The sequence below is a fragment of the Puma concolor genome, chromosome A1, assembly GCF_028749965.1.
Source record: "Puma concolor isolate L17-30 chromosome A1, mPumCon1.1.hap2, whole genome shotgun sequence".
NCBI classification, from domain to species: domain Eukaryota; kingdom Metazoa; phylum Chordata; class Mammalia; order Carnivora; family Felidae; genus Puma; species Puma concolor.
Genome location: NC_141667.1, coordinates 232,128,262 through 232,149,543, shown reverse-complemented (window position 1 = coordinate 232,149,543; position 21,282 = coordinate 232,128,262). Strand labels below are relative to the sequence as shown.

The following is a 21,282-nucleotide window of genomic DNA, read 5'->3' as shown; positions in this document are numbered from 1 at the left end:
AATGTGGGAAGGGGCTCTCATGGGCCACCGTGGAGAGTCCCACACACCTTCTTAAGGGGTCTTGAGTAGGGAGGGGGGAGACTTGAGGTTCCAGTTGTATTGACAGACTCCTCCAATCTATGCTTCCTTGGAGATTCGCAGTGGTGCTTAAATACTGTTAGGTTTTTTGTTGTTGTTTTTTTTGACAAGCTGAAAGATAAAGTTCAAGGTGAACAATTGGCTGCTGATACAAACATTCCTGAACTCAGCAAGCTAGCAGTGTGGAGAACAGTTCCTCAGATGTAATGAAACCAATTTCAGAATAGATGAGAAGCTGATACAAGAAAGACACCTTGTCTTTCAGTCTCTCCTCTAGAAACCTTCAAACAAGAAGAGCTTTTGTCATAAATATCCCAGGAAATTTACCTACTTTATGCAGACATTAAAAAAAGATTATGGTGGACATTAAAAAAAAAAGATTATGAACCTTGTCTGAATTAAAAAAAAATATTGATGGATCATACAGAAACTATTACCAGAATGAAATGTAACTTACGATCAAGTCCTTATTCCTTATTTTAGAGACTTTCTCCCCATCAGTTAATTCAGCACAAGCGACTGAATCCATGTTTCCCAGCAGAATTTAAAGATTTTCTTTTAGAGTTTTATATCTTGAGATATGAATGCATGTTTCAAATGAGTTACCTTCAAGTACTGAGCACCATCACCATCTCCTGAAACTCACTAAATCTCTAAACTTGGCCGGTCTTTCTCTTCTGCCCCATTTCTGTCATGAAAATTCCTTCCAAGAAATTAAATGTATCCAGAGGAAAGTAACAGAGATGGTGAATGGTATTATGAAGGAGAGGTTAATGGAACAAGGTCAGCAAAATTTTTATTCAAGAGAAATTTAAGCAAGAGATTAATTGACAGAAAGAGCAAGTTGAGGGACTCTCAAAGTACCACAAAGGAAGGTGCAGACTGAGGAGATGTACTCGTTATTTGCTCTATTGTTGGAGAAGAGACGTTTTATAAAGTAACAATATCAGACGTTTTAAACTACTTCTTGAAAATTGCTTTTTAAAGAAAGATGTTCCATTTAACCAGTGAGATCAGATTCATTGGGGGTATTGTTATGGAAGCCACGTCGATTTAGACCATAAAATAAATCTTAAAAGGACAATTCCACAGGTAAAATGGAGGTCGTCTGGTAGTCAGCATTGGTTTCTGAGGTGTCCTAATCTGAAAGCAGAAACAAGACAAATACTAGGCCTTGAGTTCTGAAGTTTGGGAATTGAGATCTTTTCAGTCTATAGCTTCCCCTTCTTTGGTTCAGGTGGGCAGGGGAGGAGGGGGCTTGGGTGGAAAATTTGAGAAAATTCAGCAGTAAAGAGTTTCATCAGGCAAAGGTGGCTGGAAAGGCAAGTCCAAGAGACGAGGTAACCTGACAGGAAATTCATTTGGAGAGAAAGTGAGTCTCCCCATAGACTCTCACTCACCCCTCTACGATGTGAGACAATACAGCAAGGGTTACAACCAAACCGAGAGGGAGTGCTGCGTGATTACCAGTTGAGAAGGTCGCTTATCAGTCTGATAGGACCACTGTTCACAGAAGCGTCTCAAGAAATAAATTTTGAGTGGATTGAAGTGTGAAAAATTAGTACTTCAGAGTAGTCAAAAGCAAATGAGCAATGTAAGTGAAAAAATATACATTGCCATGCCAGCAGTTGAGAAGTACAGAGTAAGGATCAGTTAGAAGATAAAAAGTAAAATCACGAGTCCAGAGTAAGAGAACTTTATTATGATATAAGTAACCAAATGAAACACAATGATTATGGGAAAAAATCCAACATTGGGACTGCTCGGGACTGCTTTTGAGGAAGCCAGAGCATTTCTATGGTTGCTGGAGGTACGGAGAGAAATGGCCTACTCACAGGCTGCCGCGATACATCGACCACCATTCCAGGTTCTATCTAACTCAGGTTATTTTCAAGGTCATCTCAAAGGATCGCCTGCAGCTCGAAAACAATCCATAATCCTGTGACAAGTTGCACTACCTGAGCATCAGTTGCAGACGATTGTGTACAGTTGGTCTGTCCACTAAGAATGCTTTAAGTTGCAATCCGGGCTCCTTGGGTTTGAGTCCCGGCTCTTCTAGTTACAGATTTTGGCAGCTTATCTAATCCCGTGCCTCACATTCCTCATCTTTAAAAAGGGAATAATAACAGTGCCTGTCTTATAGGTTTATGCTGAGGAGTAAACGGGTTAATATATACACCGTGCTTGCAACAGTGCCTGACACATAGGAAAAAGCTAAACGTTTGCTATTTTTAAGTGACAGAAAAATGACCAGCAAAGGATAGAAGAGTTTATCTTTCTTTCATTAACAAAAACGTCAGGATATAGGTGTTTGCTGTGCTGGTTTAGCTGATCAATGGCTTCATGAAGAGCCTTCAGCCTCTATTATGTCACTTCGCCATCTTTTAGCACATTGGCTTTTTGTCCTTCAGCCTATGGCCTCATGGTCCCACAGCGGCTGCCATAGCTTTAGACATCATTTCACATACTGACTGTGTTTAAAAATCAGAAATAATGCCAGCCAAGGAAGAGGAAAAGTGAGAAAGAAAAATGAGAGAGAGAGAGAGAGAGAGGGAGAGAGAGAGAGAGAGAGGGAGGGAGGGAGACTGCTTCACACTATTTTCACATTTTTGGAAGAAGCAAAATATTTTCCCAGAGCCCTTCGCTGATTTTACCTTATCCAATTGGCCAGAAATGAGTCACATGACCGCTCTGAAATCAAGGGATCTGTGCCTTGCTTTTGTTGGCAGGGAACAAGTAGGGGAGTACCTGTTGGACAGACACGGGTCCTCCACAAGGAATCATTCTTTTGTTTCGTTCCTAGCGCTTTGTTCCTGTTTCAGCCATGGAAGGACAATCTATCTCCCAGAGCATTCATGTGAATTACTCAATAATTAAAGAGGGTTTATAACATGGTCACTGATGCCATCTCCAAGTTCTTCCCATTTGACTTCATACACGATGCCTATAAACAAGGCCCGCTTCTTTGTAAGACTGACTTCAAAAACCCACTATCTTCTTCTGAAAGGCTGCTCAAACCCCAGCTGGGACACACAAGGATACTCAATACTGGTTGAGTCCTTGTTCTCTACTGGGCTTCCTAGGGCTCTAAAAGCCTTCTGGTTGTACACATCTGAGTAAGAAAATAAAGGCAGGACATGTCAAGCCTATCCTGGAGTCCAGGAAAGGGAGTGATCAGATGGTCTAGCTTAATCAGAGAGGGTCCCGTGGAGGATTTAGTGAGGTCTCAGAGGATGGGAGGGGATTCCTGGCCGGAAGAATAATCTGAGAAAAGGTTCCTGGTTGGAATGAGCAGGATGTGGGAGGGACATTCGTTCTTATCCCTTTGAGATTTTTATAGCTTTTTCCTTAGAACTTGGAAGAAACTGCCCAAAATTGAAAACATGCCAAACATTAGCATTAAAAATGCTGTGGCCTCTCCAAATGTGAACTATATCTGCTGGAAAGTGCATGGAGACTGGATTACTCAGGTAAAACTAAGAAGGAAGGAAGGAAGGAAGGAAGGAAGGAAGGAAGGAAGGAAGGAAAGAAAGAGAGGAGAGAGAGAGAAATGAAGGGAGAAAGAAAGGGAGAGAAGAAAGAAAGAAAGAAAGAAAGAAAGAAAGAAAGAAAGAAAGAAAAGAAGGAAGGAAGGAGGAAGGGAGGGAGGGAAAAAAGAGAGGAGGGAGAGAGAAACAAGGAAGAGCAGGAGGGAGGAAGGAAGGAAGGAGGAAGGGAGGGAGGGAGAGAAAAGTAAGGGAAAAGAAAAGAAAGAAATGTTTAAGTAAAAGTAAATAGGAACTTGACAACCTGACGTCTCTCTCCAGATGTATCAGCCAATCAAATATATATATATATATATATTCTCTAATGAGTGACCACTGTTCCGAAGATAACTTCATTAGCCTAGTTGAAAACAAATAAAAATGCTGCATGAAATACCAAGAATGGTACAAAGAATGATAAACATCTAGTTTCTAGAAGCTAGAGAAATTGATTGATTTGAACTTCCTGGTATACTTGTGTTGGGGGTTCCCATCTGACTGTCCTTTGGGTCTAAAGACATTTGGTGTGTTTTCCTTCCTCTTGTAGGAATGAGAGCCAACTCAAATGACCCGAGTGTCTTAGGACCAATAATATGACTTTGAACATGAGAGTCCTTTCCCTGACATTTCTACTGGCTCTGAGAAGCTAAATTAGTATTTCTTTTTTTTTTTTTTTTAATTTTTTTTTCAATGTTTATTTATTTTGGGGACAGAGAGAGACAGAGCATGAACGGGGGAGGGGCAGAGAGAGAGGGAGACACAGAATCGGAAACAGGCTCCAGGCTCTGAGCCATCAGCCCAGAGCCCGACGCGGGGCTCAAACTCACGGACCGCGAGATCGTGACCTGGCTGAAGTCGGACGCTTAACCGACTGCGCCACCCAGGCGCCCCGCTAAATTAGTATTTCTTAAGCGCATAAACAAATAAGACATTGTACTTTATGTTGAGGCAGATCAGAAACCAAATACCGATTGGACACACTGTCCTCCTGAGTAGAGAGAGAGAGCAGGGGTTTTTCAGAGAACTGTTAGGGGAGCATAGACTCCTGGAAACATCTCTTGTATCCTCCTAACACATCAGGCTTACAATAGGTGGGGAAGATTCTTAATAAAGAAGACCTATGCAAGACAAGAAAGTCGGGAAATATTATTGGGTGAAAGGAAATAATAGGAAAACAGCCAAACTTATTTGCTAAGTAAAAAAGGAAAATTCAACGGGAAGGAAAATTGGACCAGGAAAATAGCATTTGTCTAAAAGATTAAGACCAACAAAATTTCAAACACAAAGAGAAGCAAACAAAATACCAATTCTGGAGAAGAAAGATAAGGTGAATTAAGTAAGAATACAAAAAGAAAACAATCCAACTTAACAAGCACAGGCAAATTTACCATATGTAATACCGGTATGTTTCTCGAAGGTGATTGGGACAAGATCCTTCTTTCCTTCAACTTTTACATTTTAACGTGCATTCTAATTACACTTAACTTTTTTTTTTACATTTTAAACGTACAGTTAATGATTGTTAAGTTTACTGAATTGTGCAGCTATCACCATAATGCAGTTTAAGAGCATTTCCATCACCCCAATAAGATCTCTGTGCCAGGCAACCGCTAATCTACTTTCTGTCTCTGTTGATTTGCCTTTTCTGGCCATGCCATGTAAATGAAATCATACACTGTGGGGCCTGTTGTGCCCGGCTTCTGCCACTTTGCAAAGTGGAGCCGTGCTCGGAGGGTGGACGTTTTGTCCCACTGAATGATCAGCCCCTATTGCCTTGGAAGGCAGTAGGAACCAAAACCGACAACATCCAGAACTAGTCCCATCCAAGAGATGACCACACGTGGAGGGGGCCGGGCGGAGTGGGGAGAAAACAAACCCGGGCATTGGCATTGGCATTGGCCTTGGCAGCATAGAAAGGGAGCTAACAGAGAGGAGCTGTATGAGAGGAGAATTCCCCAGTGGTCTGCTCTCCTCTTCTCCCACCACCTCGGGGGGTGTGTTCGTGATCTCTCCACTGAGACTTCTGCCTTGTAGGCCATCTCCAGGGAGCCCTTTCTAATAGAGAAAAGACAGAGACAATTCTAAGCTCTGTTAGATTGTTCAGGGTACCGAGTCCTGTTGTGCTGGGTCAGGTCCCAAGTTCCAGAAACCCTCTCTTCCCCCAGACTTCCCCTTCCTCTTCCTGTGTCTTTGGCTCTATGGTTTCTGCCCTCCATGGGGGTTAGAACCAAGGGTTATCTTCGGCGCATGCCCCCTCTGAGCCTAGCATAGTGCCTGCAAGGTCTCAAAGAGACACCTGTCATCCCTTGTAGCTAATGCTGCTCTTTCAACACTACTACGGGTTTATCCATTTTACATGCTTATCTTCTTAGTAAGGACTTCCTCCAGGAAGGAAATGTCCCAAGAGCAGAGAAACTCCTCAGATCCCACTGACTCCTGTTCCTTGCACCTGAGATGAGCCCTGGCACCTGCCTGAAAGGCGCGCTTCCCTGATCCTGGCACGTGTGCTTCAGAGGCTGGCTCTCAATTTTCAAAGACAGGGGAAGAGAGTCTTTTACCCTTCCCAGTATGACGCGCAGCATAGCTTCCAATTTAAATATGATTTATGGCGAAGGATAAGCTGTTTTCTCCGTGAAACCCCTGCGGCTATGCAGGCAGCATTCGATTTTCTCAGAAATATCCAAAATAGGTGGTAGAAACTTCAGCACGGTCTGTCAGACAGGATACCCAGGAATTGTGGTTCTGGCGTTCGCCTTGAGCGAGCGTCAAGGAGAGAGAACCCCCACGCGCTCCACACTCCGCCAGGCCACCCACACACATCTGCCCACTCCAAAAGTACAGTTTTAAAAAATGTGCCCATCCTCTGAACAAGAGGTTCCTTTCTCCTTCTCGAAATGGGGGTCAAAAGAATGCTTTAGATGTTGTTACAAACTCTTCCTTGACCTGGCATGTGATCTTCACGTTAATTAGCATCTTCTCTCTCTCTCTCTCTCTCTCTCTCTCTCTCTCTCTCTCTCTCTCATCATTTCCAGCTGAACTACTACGATCCTATCAAAGCCGTCATTTCAAGCTCCAACCACGAGCCTACAGCTCTAGTAATAGGTACTGCTTACATTCCCCTTACGTTTGTAATGTTCTCTGTGTGCCAGATCCTTGGATGTCTCCCACCTTTATAATTTCTGCATTGCAACAGGCATCCCACACTCTGCAGCTCAGAATGTGACATCCTCCACTCTTCTGTCCGCCTTTAGCTTTAGAAGCCTCACACTAGGCTGCTGGAGAGACAGAGGGAGGGCTTCACAGGGCGTCACACATGCTGAGAGCTCGATCAATATTTGCTGATTTGAAATAAGAGCAAAATCCACTTTAAGCAACCTCAGGCCACACCCTATGAGCGCCCCTAATGTGCTACATGCTATTGAATATGCAGTAATACCAACATCGGACAGTGGTCTTGGGGCGTTGGTGTGAAATGGGATGGGGTCATTTCTGTGAATTCAAAAGGCATGCTGAAAATAACAGTTTTAAGTGATGGCAACAGGAAGAACCAGAGCCTGAAGACCTTTGCAGTTTTCTGGAAGCTGGACTCTGACCAAGTGAACTCAGAGGAAGGTCAAGGGAGAACCAAGAGCCCAACCCATCCCTTACTCTCACATCCCCAGATGCACACCTGGTATGGTCATGGGCTTGGCCAGGCTGATCTTGGGTCCATGAAGTAGGGAAGGTGGCAGAGCCCGTCTGTGCTATTCATGTGGGAATCATTTTGTCGGGACCATATGGAGGATATACATCCTGGTACGGCGGGAAGGACTGGTTTAGATTAGAACCAGGAATCCACTCCCTTTATAAGGGATCGTGCCCTGGCTATGAGCTCATGGTCTGCACTAGATGCAATCTCTGGCCCTGAACACTAAGTATCCGATACTATACTAAGCTCCTTCCGCGTATTATTTCATTTAATCTCTGTAACAACCTTGTGGTTTAGGTCCCACTACTAGTCCCACCTTATAGATGAATAAAGCGAAGCACAGAAGAATTCATTAACTTGTCCTGGGGTCTTGTTCGGGGTTTTTTGTTGTTGTTGTTTTCTGTATCGAAAGAAGTGTCATCCAAATGAAGAAGCAAAAGGAGAATTTTGTGGATGGCTCACATGACGTGAGAAGGGCAGACGCGTAACCCAGCGTGGGGAAGTCCTGGAAGCAGGGTCTCAGCTGCTTCTCCGACTCTGTTTCTCTCTCTCCTCCGCACATCAGTTCCCTCAGATGGTGACGGGCCCACCTCTCATGCTGCTTGGTCACCGATAAAGACTAGCTGCCACTCTTGGTCCCCAGTACAGCCACCTCTGGCAAGGTTCTCGTTGCACCAGTCTGGCCCATCTTTGGGACAATTGCAAGCCAACTGACCTGGGAAAGGCAGGGAAAGTAAGAGGCTGACCGTGCCCATGCAACTACATGACGTAGGAGGAGGCATGCTTTCCAGAAGTGGGGATGGGAAGAGGAGGTTTACCCATTACAAAAAAGTGAAGAATGGTGCCTGCACTCAGCCCCACAACTCAGAAATGGAAGAACGAGGACTTGAATCTAGGTCATCTGTGCTAGTCATCTTGGGACCCACCGCGATGGCCTCCCCGGGGTGTGGGCTAGAATTGAAGAGTCCTGGGCCTCCCTCGGAACAATGGGACCCGAGTCTGTGCTTGAAAAAGAACCGAGGGTGACTTGTATACATGTCAAGTCTGAGAAGCACCCTCTAAACACAACAACACAAATTTTTCTATGTTTCTAATTATACTAATATTTTTATATTTTTTTCTAATAAATTGCCCTTTGAAGGCCAGTCTCAGTTCCTCACATTTACTTTGTTAAACTTCTTGCTCATTTTGTGAAGCCCTTGGGAGTATGTGGGAAAGCCCCATCCAATTCAAAATCACTATCAACATACTTAATGTTCAAGTTGATACTGATGATGATTCCTTACATGTATTTGGCACTTGCTAATTGATAAAGAACTCTCATATCATTAGTGATTCTCAGTCTTGGCTGCCTATTGGAATCATCTGGAGACTTTATAGAAACTGGTTGCCTGGGTCTTACCCTCAGATAATTCTGACCTAATCGGCCTGGGATAAAGACTGGGCATCGGGACCTTTAAAAGCTCCCCCAGTGATTCTAATGTGGCCAAGATTGAAAACCACTGTTGAAGGCAGTGTGACCCAGGCATCTGTATTTTGTGGACACTTCACAGTGGCTTTAATTTGCAGCCAAGTTCAAGAATCACTCACATGCACTATATTTATTATTTGATATTCATGGTAGCCAGGTGAGGTATGAGTTGTGTGCATCCCATTTTACCAGTAGGCTAAAATTTGCCCATTGGGCACTTAGCTAGAAGAAGTGGAATTGGGACCCAAGTCCAGTTTTTCTGACCCCAAGGCCAGGAGTCCACCTGCCATCCCCTAGGGCTGGGCTGGGAAAGCCTATCCCTCTGATCCTGGGACTTGTTTTAGGACAACCTGGGTTCAAAAGGAAGATTCTGACCCTGGAGCAGAATACATCTCTGACCACAGAGAAAAGAAATGTTATCATTCACCCTAGGATAGTAAGAAAGTTGTAGCCAATAAAAGCCGCCTTCCGCCATCTTTGTGCTGTCTGGGTGGGCTGCTTAGCAGCAGCAGCATCCCGAGAGAGGAATCTTTGGAAGAGCCCATCACAGACACTCATGTCTGCGGCCCAGCCAGGCTCACCAGCAGAGAGAGAAGGGGGAGGCTGGGAGGCAGGAGTTGAGTGCTCATCACCAAGAGGATAGTCATGACTTGGGGTCTTTTCCTACCCAAGTTCTTTTCCAGGTATTTCACTTGCTGGAATTATCTTCACCTTTTCCTCTTGGCCTTTCTAACTGGCCCTTACCTTCCCTTTCTCTCCCTGCACCCGTCGATTTTAAGGGCCTGGTTGGAACTCACCAGTCAGTGCATTTGTAATGAATAAAATATTTAACACCTTTTTAAATAACTCAGAAGTCAACCGTCCACCCGCGTAATGACGACAGCCATTTCTCTCATGATGCCTTTCAGCCTAGCTCTGCCTGAGCATTTCTTAGCTTTGGAAAGGCTGAAATCCTAGGGGTATTTGTCCTCCTTTCCTTTAGAATCTTGTTCTAGTTGCCCCTGAACATCATGGAAAATCAGTAATGAGTCATGCCTGAGAGCTCAGCCTCCTATGAAATACCACCTTGCTTCCCCGAGGCCTCTTCCACCCCTGATTCACAGCCTTCGAGCTCACGTTGTCTTTCAAGGAAATCTTCCTTTATACATTTCTGATTCACCGACATTTAAATCACCAAAGCATTAGAAAGAGATGTGCAATGGTTAAGAAGTTTCTTGGGAATTTTCATTAGACGTTCTTCGAACTGGGAAATTGTGGCTTTCTGGAACTGTAATGGAGAGGAATACTAAGAAACTAACACTCAGCCTTCAGAAACTGAAGCAGCTCAAAATTGAGTGTTTGTGCAGAACAGAAGCAAAGAATCCGTCATGAGGATCTCTGAGTTCTAGCCCCCGGCTCTGCAACTCACAGAACTGTGACCTCAGACTTCAGTTTCCTTTCTAGTTCAACAAAAATGCTGGATGTGAGTTCTAAAGATTCATCCAGCTCACACTCCCAGATCCCTAATTTTGCCATGAGTTTCCTGTGCATCCCTTCTTTCTTCTCACGTTCCAGAAAGCAGGGGCCACTAAAGCTCCTTACACCCTGAACCGCCAAGTGTCTTTAGAGATCTGGACAAGTCTGTGACCGAAAGAGTCGGCGCCCTCCTCACCCCGGTTACCATCTGTGTTTTTTGCTCTGGCGTGGTGCTAAGAGGAGAATAGTGGGGCTTAGGGAGCCTCTGCTCCGAGACTCCTAGGAAGAGCTCTTTCCCGTGCCTCATTTCCCAGTCTGTCTCAAGCTCCCAGCAAGCTGGCCTTTGTCCCTGCCACACTTCCAAACTCTCTCTTGTCAGGGCCACCAGGGCCCCTCGTGCTGCTAAAGGCAGGGTGGATGCTCCTCCCACTGGCCTCTCAGCACCCAAAGCAACAGGTGGCTCCCACTCCCTTCCTGCACTTCTCTCACTGGGCTCCAGGCCCCCAGCCCCTCTTCTCTCCTCCCCTGGGCTGGAGCCCAGGATTCCGTCCTTGCTCTTCCTCTCTTCGATCTCCTTCAGCCCCTCAGCGATGCCCTCCGGCGCCATTGCTGTCAGATTCCAAATTTATGTCTCTAACCCAGCTCTGCCCCCCAAACTTCAGTCTGGCATTTCCAGTTGCCATGGGTCTCTCTGTACAGGACTTTTCCCTTCGGATGTCTCACAGACATAAAAATTAAATCCAAACCCAGATCCACATCTTCCCCTCACTCCATCTTCCCCGGCTCAGTTGGTTCTAAGTCCATCCTTCCAGTTGCTCCAGTCAAAACCTAGTGGTCACCCTTGACCCTCTCTGCCACCCACAGCCAGCCCATTGGCTTTATCTTCATACTGCGCCCAGGATCTGGCCACTTTGCCCCAATCCCTCTCCTACTATCCAGTGAGAGTCACTCTCTCCTCTCGCCTGGATTACGACAAGAGCCTTGCAACTCTCCCTGCTTCCACCCCACCCCTATGGTCTCTTTTCCACAAAGCAGCCAGAGAGAGCCTGGAAAACTAGATGTCAGATCCATCCAAATCTTCCGTCAGGCCCCCCATCTCCTTCACAGTCAAAACCAAAATCCTCCAGGGCCTTGTGTGTCAACCCAGCCCTTACATCTCTGGCCTGGTTTCCCACTTCTCTCCCTCACCCACTCCCTCCCAGTCATACCAATCTCCTGGGATATATTTAAGATCTTTTCACCAGATCCTCCCTCTGCCTGGAAAGTTCTCCCTGCAAATGTCTACGTTGCTCATTCCCTCGCCTCCTTGAAGTCTTTGCTCAGATGTCACCTCTTGGGGAGGTCCTCCTTGCCCACTTTATTATACACATCCTGAAACAGCCCAGCTCCTGCTCCTGGCATTTCCAATCGTCCTTACTTTGCTCTACCCTTCGCTAATTCTATATATCCCATCTCCTTCCTTTAGACTATATAATTTATCTCTTGTTTGTTGTTTATGGTCTGCCCTCCCCCATCAGAAGGTAAGCCCCACAAAGGTAGAGGTTTCTATCTGTGTTGCTCATTGTTATGTCCCAAGTGCTAGGACTAGTGCCTGGTACATAATAGGTGCTCAGTAAATATTTATTGAATGAACTTACTTGTGGTCAGAATTCAAACCACACACCTCTCTCTCCCCACGCGGTGCTCTGAAGCTTTGCCCTCCAGGAAAAGTAGAATTCTGTGGTGACAGGTTCCTCGCATGTTTTCTCTTTCCATCTACCCATCCAACATGTCCCCCCAACATGTTCCCACAGTGTCCTACAGTCACATCACTGCTTCAATCAGGTATCCATACGTTCGCACACACGCACACTCCTCCAAAAGGGGCTACAGCACCAGCTCCCCATCCCTAAATGGGGGTTACAGAGAGGGCTCTGTAGTACAGGAGGTGCTTTCAAGTGCATTCATTTACTTAAGGTGATGGAAGACAGAAATCCTTGACTTCGTTTTGGTTATTTAAAAATTTTTTTAATATTTATTTATTTTTGAGAGAGAGAGACAGAGTGCGAGCAGGGGAGGGGAAGACAGAGAGGGAGACACAGAATCCGAAGCAGGTTCCAGGCTCTGAGCTGTCAGCACAGAGCTTGAAGTGGGGCTTGAACTCATGAACCATGAGATCATGACCTGAGCTGAAGCTGGATGCTTAACCGACTGAACCACCCATGCGCCCCTCATTTTGGTCACTAATAAACATGAAAGGGAGTTACTTCTTGGTCAGCTATGGAGAAACAAAGGCTGGACCTTGAATGTCTTCCCTCCTGCAGACCTGGGCAGGGATCCACTTGTCACAGCAGTTCTGTGGGTTCCTACCATACTGAGGAAACTGATGGAAGGGAGGAATAAGATAAAAGGAAGGATGTGCAGGAGAGGCTCCAAGACCCATATCGAAAGAGGAAGAGTCAAAGTCTGAGCTTTGGGGGAACACACACACCTTGCTGTCAACCCCAGAGGATGCTGGGAGCCCATAACTGTAGACCTGGCTTCTGGGTCAGCGCTGGTGCTAGAAGCATAGAATCTACCCTCCTGTAGGATTCCAGCACCTGAAGATTTATTTGCTAGTTAGTGTGCTAGGGATCTGAACCTGCCTTGAATCTGCTCTAGGTTTCCATGGTGATTGCTTTAAACTTTTCACCATCCTTCCTTCAGACCTTGGGGGAGAGCTATGCTCCCTGGTTTCCATGACGACCATTTAAACATGTATCTCTGTCTGGCTGTGTTGGAAAAGAACTGCTAGAGATCATGCAAATGAACTGGCTGCTCTCCCTCTACTTAAAAAAAAAATGACACACCTGCTTAGAAGTTTCAGATCTTTGCTCATAACAAGACGGGTGAAGGTGTCAAACTGGTGTTTGAGGGGGGTTTGCTGCGTGGCTTTGATACTTCAGGTGCTCATCCAGATACGCACCTCCGCTCTCCCGTCTTAAGTAATTATCTGCACTCAGCACTCACCCTCCCCTCCCCTCTGTCTAGCAGATGAAAGAGCCCTGGGTTCAAGACTGTTTACCTTCCTGCTGCTTACCAAAGGAGGAAGGGAAGGACAGGGCCAGAGAGACTAGCAAGGTACCCTACCCAAGCCAGCTCTTTGCCAGTGCTGGGAGAAACCACGGGCAGCAAGGTTGTGACCTCAACTCACCATCAGTAAACTGTCCCGGCGCCCAGACCGCAGCCCCAAAGAAGGTGGAAATCACATACCCCGGTCATTTGCAAATGGAGTTCATGGACTGAAGAGTGGCCAGGTGACTGAGGGAAAAGGGCTCAGAAGGAGTGGAAAGATGGCGGCCCCCTTCCCCTTCCTAGATACGTTCCTGTCTTCCCCACACCAACACGTTCCTAAACCGGAGGCCTTCAGAGACAGCAATGGGCGAAGCAACCACAGACGGATTTAAAACATGTTTTGAAACTGTGCACCAGCATTTAAAATTCTGGAAGTTTTCCAGTGAGAATAAAGATTTCCCATTTCTCCCGAAACTCAGCAGACCTGCATCAGAGTCCTACTTCGGGAGAGTCTGCTGGACTGAAATAGCACCGCCCTCCGAGATGAACTTGGGCGTGGGGGCAAGGGGAGGCTGAAGACGAAATATTCTTCGACCTTCTTCATCCAAGGCCCCTCGGCCACCTTGGACACAGCCGAGGTCGGAGGTCAGGGTAAGCTCGATGGAGAGTTCCTTCGTGATCTCCCGGTGAAACTGATGTCTGACACCACATGAAGGCCTTTGATTGCTTCTGGATGATGCTACTATTTTGATTTTACTGTTTAGTAGATTCATAAGCCAAAAAGTCATTTGACTAAAAATATGTCAAAATAATTGTAGGAAAAAGTTGGCTGGTTGGTGGATGAAACGGGTAGGTTGCCTTAATGAGCTCTGATTTAGGGTTGAAGATGTTGGTTTCATCGCTCTCTTAATGACAAGTTTCTTAACATCCCAAAGGTGTAAGTTTTCTTATCTGTACCCTGGAGGTAAAGGTGCTTGCCTCACTGAGTTTCTGTGAGGTTCAAATAAAATCATGGATGGCGAGACCCTGGCATACTGCCTGGTGCTCAGCAGAGATTTATTAAAAGCTGGGTTACCCACCTCAGAATGAGTTGGCCTTCTTCACACTTCCTCCTTCCTCCAGGTGACCCTTCTTGTCTCTCTCTAGAGAAGGAGGGGAAATGAATCTTGACGTTCTTACAGAAATCATTTTCATTCTTCAGATGATCCATGGTGTAACACCAGAGGGTGAAAGAGGAAGAAAAAGTAGTCCTCACTGAAAGCAAAAGCGGGACTTTCAAAATCAGCAACTCGTCAGAAAATTGATCGTATTAAGAGGCTGTGTTTTGTTTTTCTGTGAATATTTTTAGGTCGCACTGTGGGAACAACAAATGTCAAGCAAAAGATGAAAGGATAAGGGATGTTAGAAAAGATGTTGAGGCAAGAAGACACCAAGCGTTCCTTGGTTTGCCCCAAAGGCGAGCAGAATGGGATCAAACCGTTTTTCGCATCTACAGAGGAGTCAAGGCATTTTCATTCTGTAAATGAAAGAATGAACTTGCTGCTGACAGGTGGGATGGATCGAATCATTCGAGTCTGGAATCCTTATCTGCCTGGGTGAGTTTGTTTTCTTTCTCCAACCAAGAGTGCCATTGATCTAGTAAAGTACCTGAGAGCAGGACAGGGGATCGCCAATTCCCCTTTAGGATAATTTAAGAACCCCTGCCTGACATTGATCTCGCACGCACACAGCCTGGGAAACTCCTATTTGTGGCCACTAGGGACTCATTCTTGGGGATTAATAAGCAAATCATTGGGCCCGTTTTTCTAAGTTTATTTATTTTGAGCGAGGCAGAGAGAGAGAGAGAGAGAGGATCTGAAGCTTGCTCTGTGCTGAGAGCAGAGAGCCTAATGTGGAGCTCAAACTCACGAACTGCGAGATCATGACCTGAGCCAAGACCAAGAGTTGGATGCTTAACCACCTGAGCCACCCAGGCGCCCCAGCCACTCCCTGGCCCCATTTACCAACGGGGTAACACGGAAGCTCAGAGGAGTTTAACTTTTTGGAAATAACACCGGAATTGGGTTCAAATGCATTTTGGCTGATTCTAAAAGCCTATATCATTTCCACTGGTAAGTGTTGAAGATGGAAGGAGAGTGGAAAATAAGGAGGAGTCTTCTCGTGCATTAATGGTGGGGATGTGGGGACAAGAACAGGTCCTCTAGGGCGCCCCAAGCTTCCTCCCCGAGCCTCTGTATCAGGCGTCAGTGGAGGATCTGAAAGGCGACCCATGCCCCTCAGCAACAACAGGCAGTGGTGGAGGCAGCGCTAGGAGCAGGTGGGCATGAGGGATCTGATTCTGTCCCTGTCACTTGGTAGCCAAGTGATCCTGCTCAAGGGGTTCTGCTGGTTTCCTCCTCGATAATGATGATCCCAAGAGTACCTACCCCTCCAGCAGTAATAAAGATTACTGATGGGGTCATCCACGTATAGCGCCCAGCACAAGGTCAGATGCCTAATCAGAGAGAAAGAAAAATGATTTTTTCTACCCACTTCTATTACCTTAGGCGCCCATTTGTCTGCTGACGTGGAACAATCCACTTACCTTCCAGGGACTTGGTTATAAAACGATAGTGTGCTCTCCCCTTCCATTTCAGCCCTGCCTCCCTTCTCCCCACCTCCCACCCTCTCACTACACACCCAGCCCTGCGACCCTGAGGGCACCTTGATCCCTCAGAGTTCCTTGAAATAAACTTATATCAAAAAGACATTCCCCCTAGAGCTGAATACTGTTAACTCTGGCCTGCATAAAGCAACAACTTGCCACAGGATCTATTCCAGCCCCACCCTGTGCCATTCTTTGTTATTCCTTTTAGAGTGATGTTGTCAGCAGTCGGTGAAACAAAGCCCAGGGCTTCAACTCGCACTGAGTTGTGTTGCTGTAACTGGGTATTATTTGCTTCAGTCCTTTTATCACACAAGATATATACTTGCGTGATTTCAGAAGGAGACGTAACCCTCCTCCAGGCTGAATAGAACTGCCAGATCCGGACCAAGTTTAGTCTTGCATTTTTATTTAGAAACAGCGCTTAGAACTGCTTGGTGTTCATCTGTTCTTTTTTCATTCCAGAAAACCAACAGGTACGCTGAAAAGCCACACAGCTCCAGTGATCGACATCCATGCATCTGCTGAGGATAACGAAATATCTTCCAGGTCCTCGGACAACACTATTAAGGTCTTTGCCCTTTTATGTTTTGATACATTGTCCAACAGTTTCCTATAGACAATGAATGTGTTCTTTTCCTGTTTTCTTTCCCCTCTTCAGCTTCAGAGGCCTCTGCATTAGCAGATACTCAAATGGTAGTTACATTAGCAGGATTTGTTTTGGAAAAAGAAGATACGTGGGCAATGGAAGGGTAGTCTCTTAGAAAATTTTCTATACCTGGTGTTTTGTTGGGATGAGCAAACCTTATGGCATTTCAGCCCCCGTTTGCATGCTGCCCTGATTCCCCCGGGAGAATGTATGTTGGAGGATGGAGAGGAGGAGCAGGGGACAGAATGGGGACACGGGGGAGGCAGCAGTCCCTTGCTACTATTGGTCATCTTATTGTGCGATACACATAGGGCAGGTGGGCCTTTTCTGAAATGTTGTCTGTAAGGCTTAGGATTTAAACACTTAGAGTCCTTTAGAAGCAGTGATATTACCATTTTCATTTTGTTTGCCTTCATACCTCTTTTTGTACTTCTATACCTAGGGTCCCATCTACCTCTAAAATTCAGTTGCCCCTGTGATCTTTGTAATGCGTTGCTTTTCTACCGAAAGAAAGAAAGAAAGAAAGAAAGAAAGAAAGAAAGTTCACTGATTTGCTTTTTCCATCATTTCGTATGCTTTCCCAAAGAATATGAAAAGTTTTCATCCTTTTTTTTTTTTTCTCTCATGGGGCCAGAGGGTGGGAGTTTAGAGCAGTCTGAGTCAAAGAACTCCTGGAGCCTCAGGCAAGTCAGTATGACTGGTCAGTATAGACACATAAACCAGTTCACTGACCACTCACATTATAAATGATTTACAGATGCTCTGGGCTGAATCATATCCCCTCAAAATCTACACGTTGAGGTCTTAACCACCAGTGCCTTACAATGTGACTATGTCTGGAGACGGGGCCTATAAAGAAGTAATGAAGTGACGTGAGGCTATATTGATGGGCCCTAATCCAATATGATGGGTGTCCTTCTAAGAAGAGGAAATCAGCACACTTAGAGGAAGAGCAACCATGGGAGGACACCACAAGAAGGTGGGCATCTGCAAGCCGAGGAGCAAGGCCTCAGAAGAAAGCAAACCTGCCGACACCTCAACCTAGGAGTTTAATCCCTAAGCGCACGCCATATATAAAAGTTAACTCAGGGGGCGCCTGGGTGGCGCAGTCGGTTAAGAGTCCGACTTCAGCCAGGTCACGATCTCACGGTCCATGAGTTCGAGCCCCGCGTCAGGCTCTGGGCTGATGGCTCGGAGCCTGGAGCCTGTTTCCGATTCTGTGTCTCCCTCTCTCTCTGCCCCTCCCCCGTTCATGCTCTGTCTCTCTCTATCCCAAAAATAAATAAACGTTGAAAAAAAAAAATTAAAAAAAAAAAAGTTAACTCAGAATAGGCCATAGACCTAATGTAAAAAGAGCTACAATTTCAAAACTCTTGGGAGAAAACATAGGAGTAAGTCCTCATGACCTTGGACTAGGGAATGATTTCTTAGATATGATATCAAAAACACAAGAGACAGAAAGAAGGAGAAAATGAGTTGGACGCCATCAAAATTAAAAACTTCAGGAGACACCATTAAGAAAATGATTAGACCGCCTACAGAATGGGAAAGAATTTTGCCGATCACGCATCTAACAAGGGACTTGCACGTGGAATACCAAAAAATCTGTATGCTCAATAATAAAAACACAAATGGCTTAATTTAAAAATGGGCAAAGGACTTGAACAGAAATTTCCTCAAAGAAATATTCAAATGGCCAATAAACACATGACAAGATGCTTCACATCATTAGTCATTAGGGAAATGCAAAACAAAACCACCGTGAGTTACCACTTCATACCCATTAAGATGGCTAAAATAAGAATATAGATAATAACAAGCGTTGGCAAGAATGCAGGGAAATCGGAGCCCTCCATACATTGTTAGTGGGAATTTAAAATGGTGCAGCCACTTTGGAAAACATTTTGGCAGTTCTTCAAACATTAGCCATAGAATTATCTTATGACCCACCAATCCTACTCCTAGATTTACACCCAGGAAAATTGGAAACTTATGTTCACACACTTACTATGAATATTCAGGGCAACATTATTCATAATAGCCAGAGAGTAGAAATAACCCAAATGTCCATGAACTAATAAGTGGATAAACAAGACGTGGCATATCATTACGATGAACTTTTCCTCAGAAACAAAAAGAAATGAAGTACTAATATGTGTTACAACATGGATGAAACTTGAAAAGTTTATGTTAAGTGAAAGCCAGTCACAGAAGGCCATGTATTGGATGATCCCATTTATGTGAAATGTCCAGAATTGGCAAATCCACAGGGACAGAAACTTGTTCAGTAGTTGCAGGGAGGAGGGCGGAGAGGGGATAGGGAGTGGCCGCTAATGGGTATGGGGGTTCTTTTCGAAGTAATGAAAATTTTTTGAAATTAAACAATGCTGATGGTTGCACAACTCTGTGAATATGCTAAAAACCCCTGTATTATACGCTTTAAAAATGTGAATTTTGTGTGATGTAAATTATATCTCAATAAAACCATTATTTTTTTTAAAGGAGGGGGAGAGGAGAGAGAAAGAGGAGTCAAGGGGGACACCAAGGCTTTGGGCCCCACCCAACTGAGGCAGGGCAGATAGTGTGTAGAAGGAGCCTGACCAGGAGCTCAGTAGTAGATGTGTTGGATAGAGTCATCCTGAGTGGAGGGGAAAAGTCAGAACTGGAGATATAAATTTGGAATTCATTAGCATTTAGATGAAATTTTAAGCCATGGAGTGGATGAAATAGAAAAGAGAACAAGAGTGGGCAATGGGGAGAAAAGCCTCAAAGACTGAGCACAGGGACGCTGCCATGTTGATAGGATCCAATATGGCTCCTGTATAGTGAGCTTAGAGTCCACCTCATGGCAGCAATGAGGACATTTTACATAAAATTAATTGTTGACATCACAGGTCGTGATGCAACCAGGACCCAAACTCAATTCAGTCCTCCAAGAAAATTTGATTAAAATGGTAAAACCTATGGACTTCAGTTTTTGATTTATTTTGAAAATCAGATCCATCCAAAGGCATCCTCAAAGCCACAAAGTTGGAGACTTCATATTTTTAATGAGCTTTTTTTCCTCAAAACTTGGCACCATCAGATAATCATAATTCTGTATGTAAGAACACGTCTTCTATCCTATTTTCTTTTCCTAGTGCCTCTCCATTTTCTTCCAATCTAAAATCATGATTACAAGATTAGCATCTTGCCTGTGATGATTCAGGCATATTGAATCACTTCCCAAAATGTGTTTAAAATATATTGAAATCCTATCTTGGAAATATGGTGTGTAATTTATTTCAGAATACATTATTCCTATCAAATAAAAAGTAATCAACCAGGAACCAAACAGCTAAATTTCTAGCATGCCTGATCAGATGGTCTTCGTTCTTTGAATTGATTTTTCAGCCCAAATATTTCACTTCTCTAAATCATGGGGACACATGGAACGTTTCAGGAGTCTGCTGGTTTCTGGCATTACTCTAAAGGAGAGTAAAGTGACAGGTTCGGTTTTCTGTTTTCACTTGTTATTTTCTGTGAATTTAACATTGCACACCACAAAGACGGCTGTTTTGTGTTAACAGGAATCAGTACAGAAAAGTTATTTCTTGAAAGAAAGTTATTTCTTGGAAGGAAGATAGCACGGTGTATCAGCTGAGGTAAGGCTTGCCACTGTAACAAATAAACCCCATATTTTCTAGAGGTTGAGACAACAGAAGGTTATTCCTGTTTGTTTTCATAACCCAAGGCCAGTGCTCCTGGTGAGGGGCATTTTTCTCCCATTCAAGAACTAGGCTGTCTTCATGTGGGGTCCTAGACTCCCAGAGTCTTCTTCATCCTGGGGCGATGGGCATGAGAGCAGATAACGCATATCTGCCTCTTAAAACCCCAGCCATAAATGACCCATCACTTTCTTTCAGACTCTACTGTGAAGTTCATAACTCTGGGTGAAAGGGAAACCAGGAAATGCCTTATTTTGGTGGCCATTCCCCAGAAACACCTTTCCAGTGTGGACAGAGAAGTGTGCATTTGGGGGTGGGGTACAGAATGCTTTGGAGAAATACAGAGTTGAGTTTAAACTCTGAAACTACCAGAAACTCAGTGACCTTGGGTGAAGGATTCAATCTTGCTAAACTCTTGGACATTGGTCACTCTTAATTCTCTTGGTCATTGGTCACTCTTAATTCTCTTGGACTTTGGTCACTCTTAATTCTCTTGGTCATTGGTCACTCTTAATTCTCTTGGACATTGGTCACTCTTAATTCTCTTGGTCATTGGTCACTCTTAATTCTCTTGGACTTTGGTCACTCTTCTGCAAAATGACCCACCTCGTAGGTTAGTTGTGCTCATAAAAGATAAGGTATGAACTGTGCTCACCACAGAGTAGTTTTACCAGTTAAGACTCTTTTAGGCCAAAGAGACAAAAATCTAATTCAAACAGTTTAAGCTAAAAAGGGAGAATTTATTGGTTATTGAAACCTGATCATCAGACAGGTGGCCTCACAGGCAGCTGGGTTCAAACACAGCACTGTTATTTCTACACTTTCTGCCTGCGCTACGAATTTCTGCTCCTTCGTGCACACTGATATTGACTCCTACTGCAGAAAGGTTTTCTCCTTCCAAATGGCTGGGACCATTGATGGCCAGTCTAAACCCACAACCCAATTCCAGATTCACTATCAGTTCTAGACAGAAAAATCTAAGGGAAGACACAGATTGACCAGGCTTGGGTCCGTCCCATGTCTACTGCTTATA

At 44.8% G+C, this 21,282-nt stretch overlaps 1 protein-coding gene across 1 annotated transcript in view; it reads left to right on the top strand.

Moving 5' to 3' along the window:
• LOC112860850 (cilia- and flagella-associated protein 337-like) overlaps positions 1-21,282 on the top strand; it is a 115,830-nt gene that overhangs the window by 57,805 nt on the left and 36,743 nt on the right. The window contains 6 exon segments of the mRNA XM_086717638.1: positions 3,409-3,548; positions 6,635-6,704; positions 14,598-14,636; positions 14,639-14,775; positions 14,777-14,844; positions 16,359-16,464. Coding sequence (XP_086573764.1) covers positions 3,409-3,548; positions 6,635-6,704; positions 14,598-14,636; positions 14,639-14,775; positions 14,777-14,844; positions 16,359-16,464 — 560 coding nt within the window.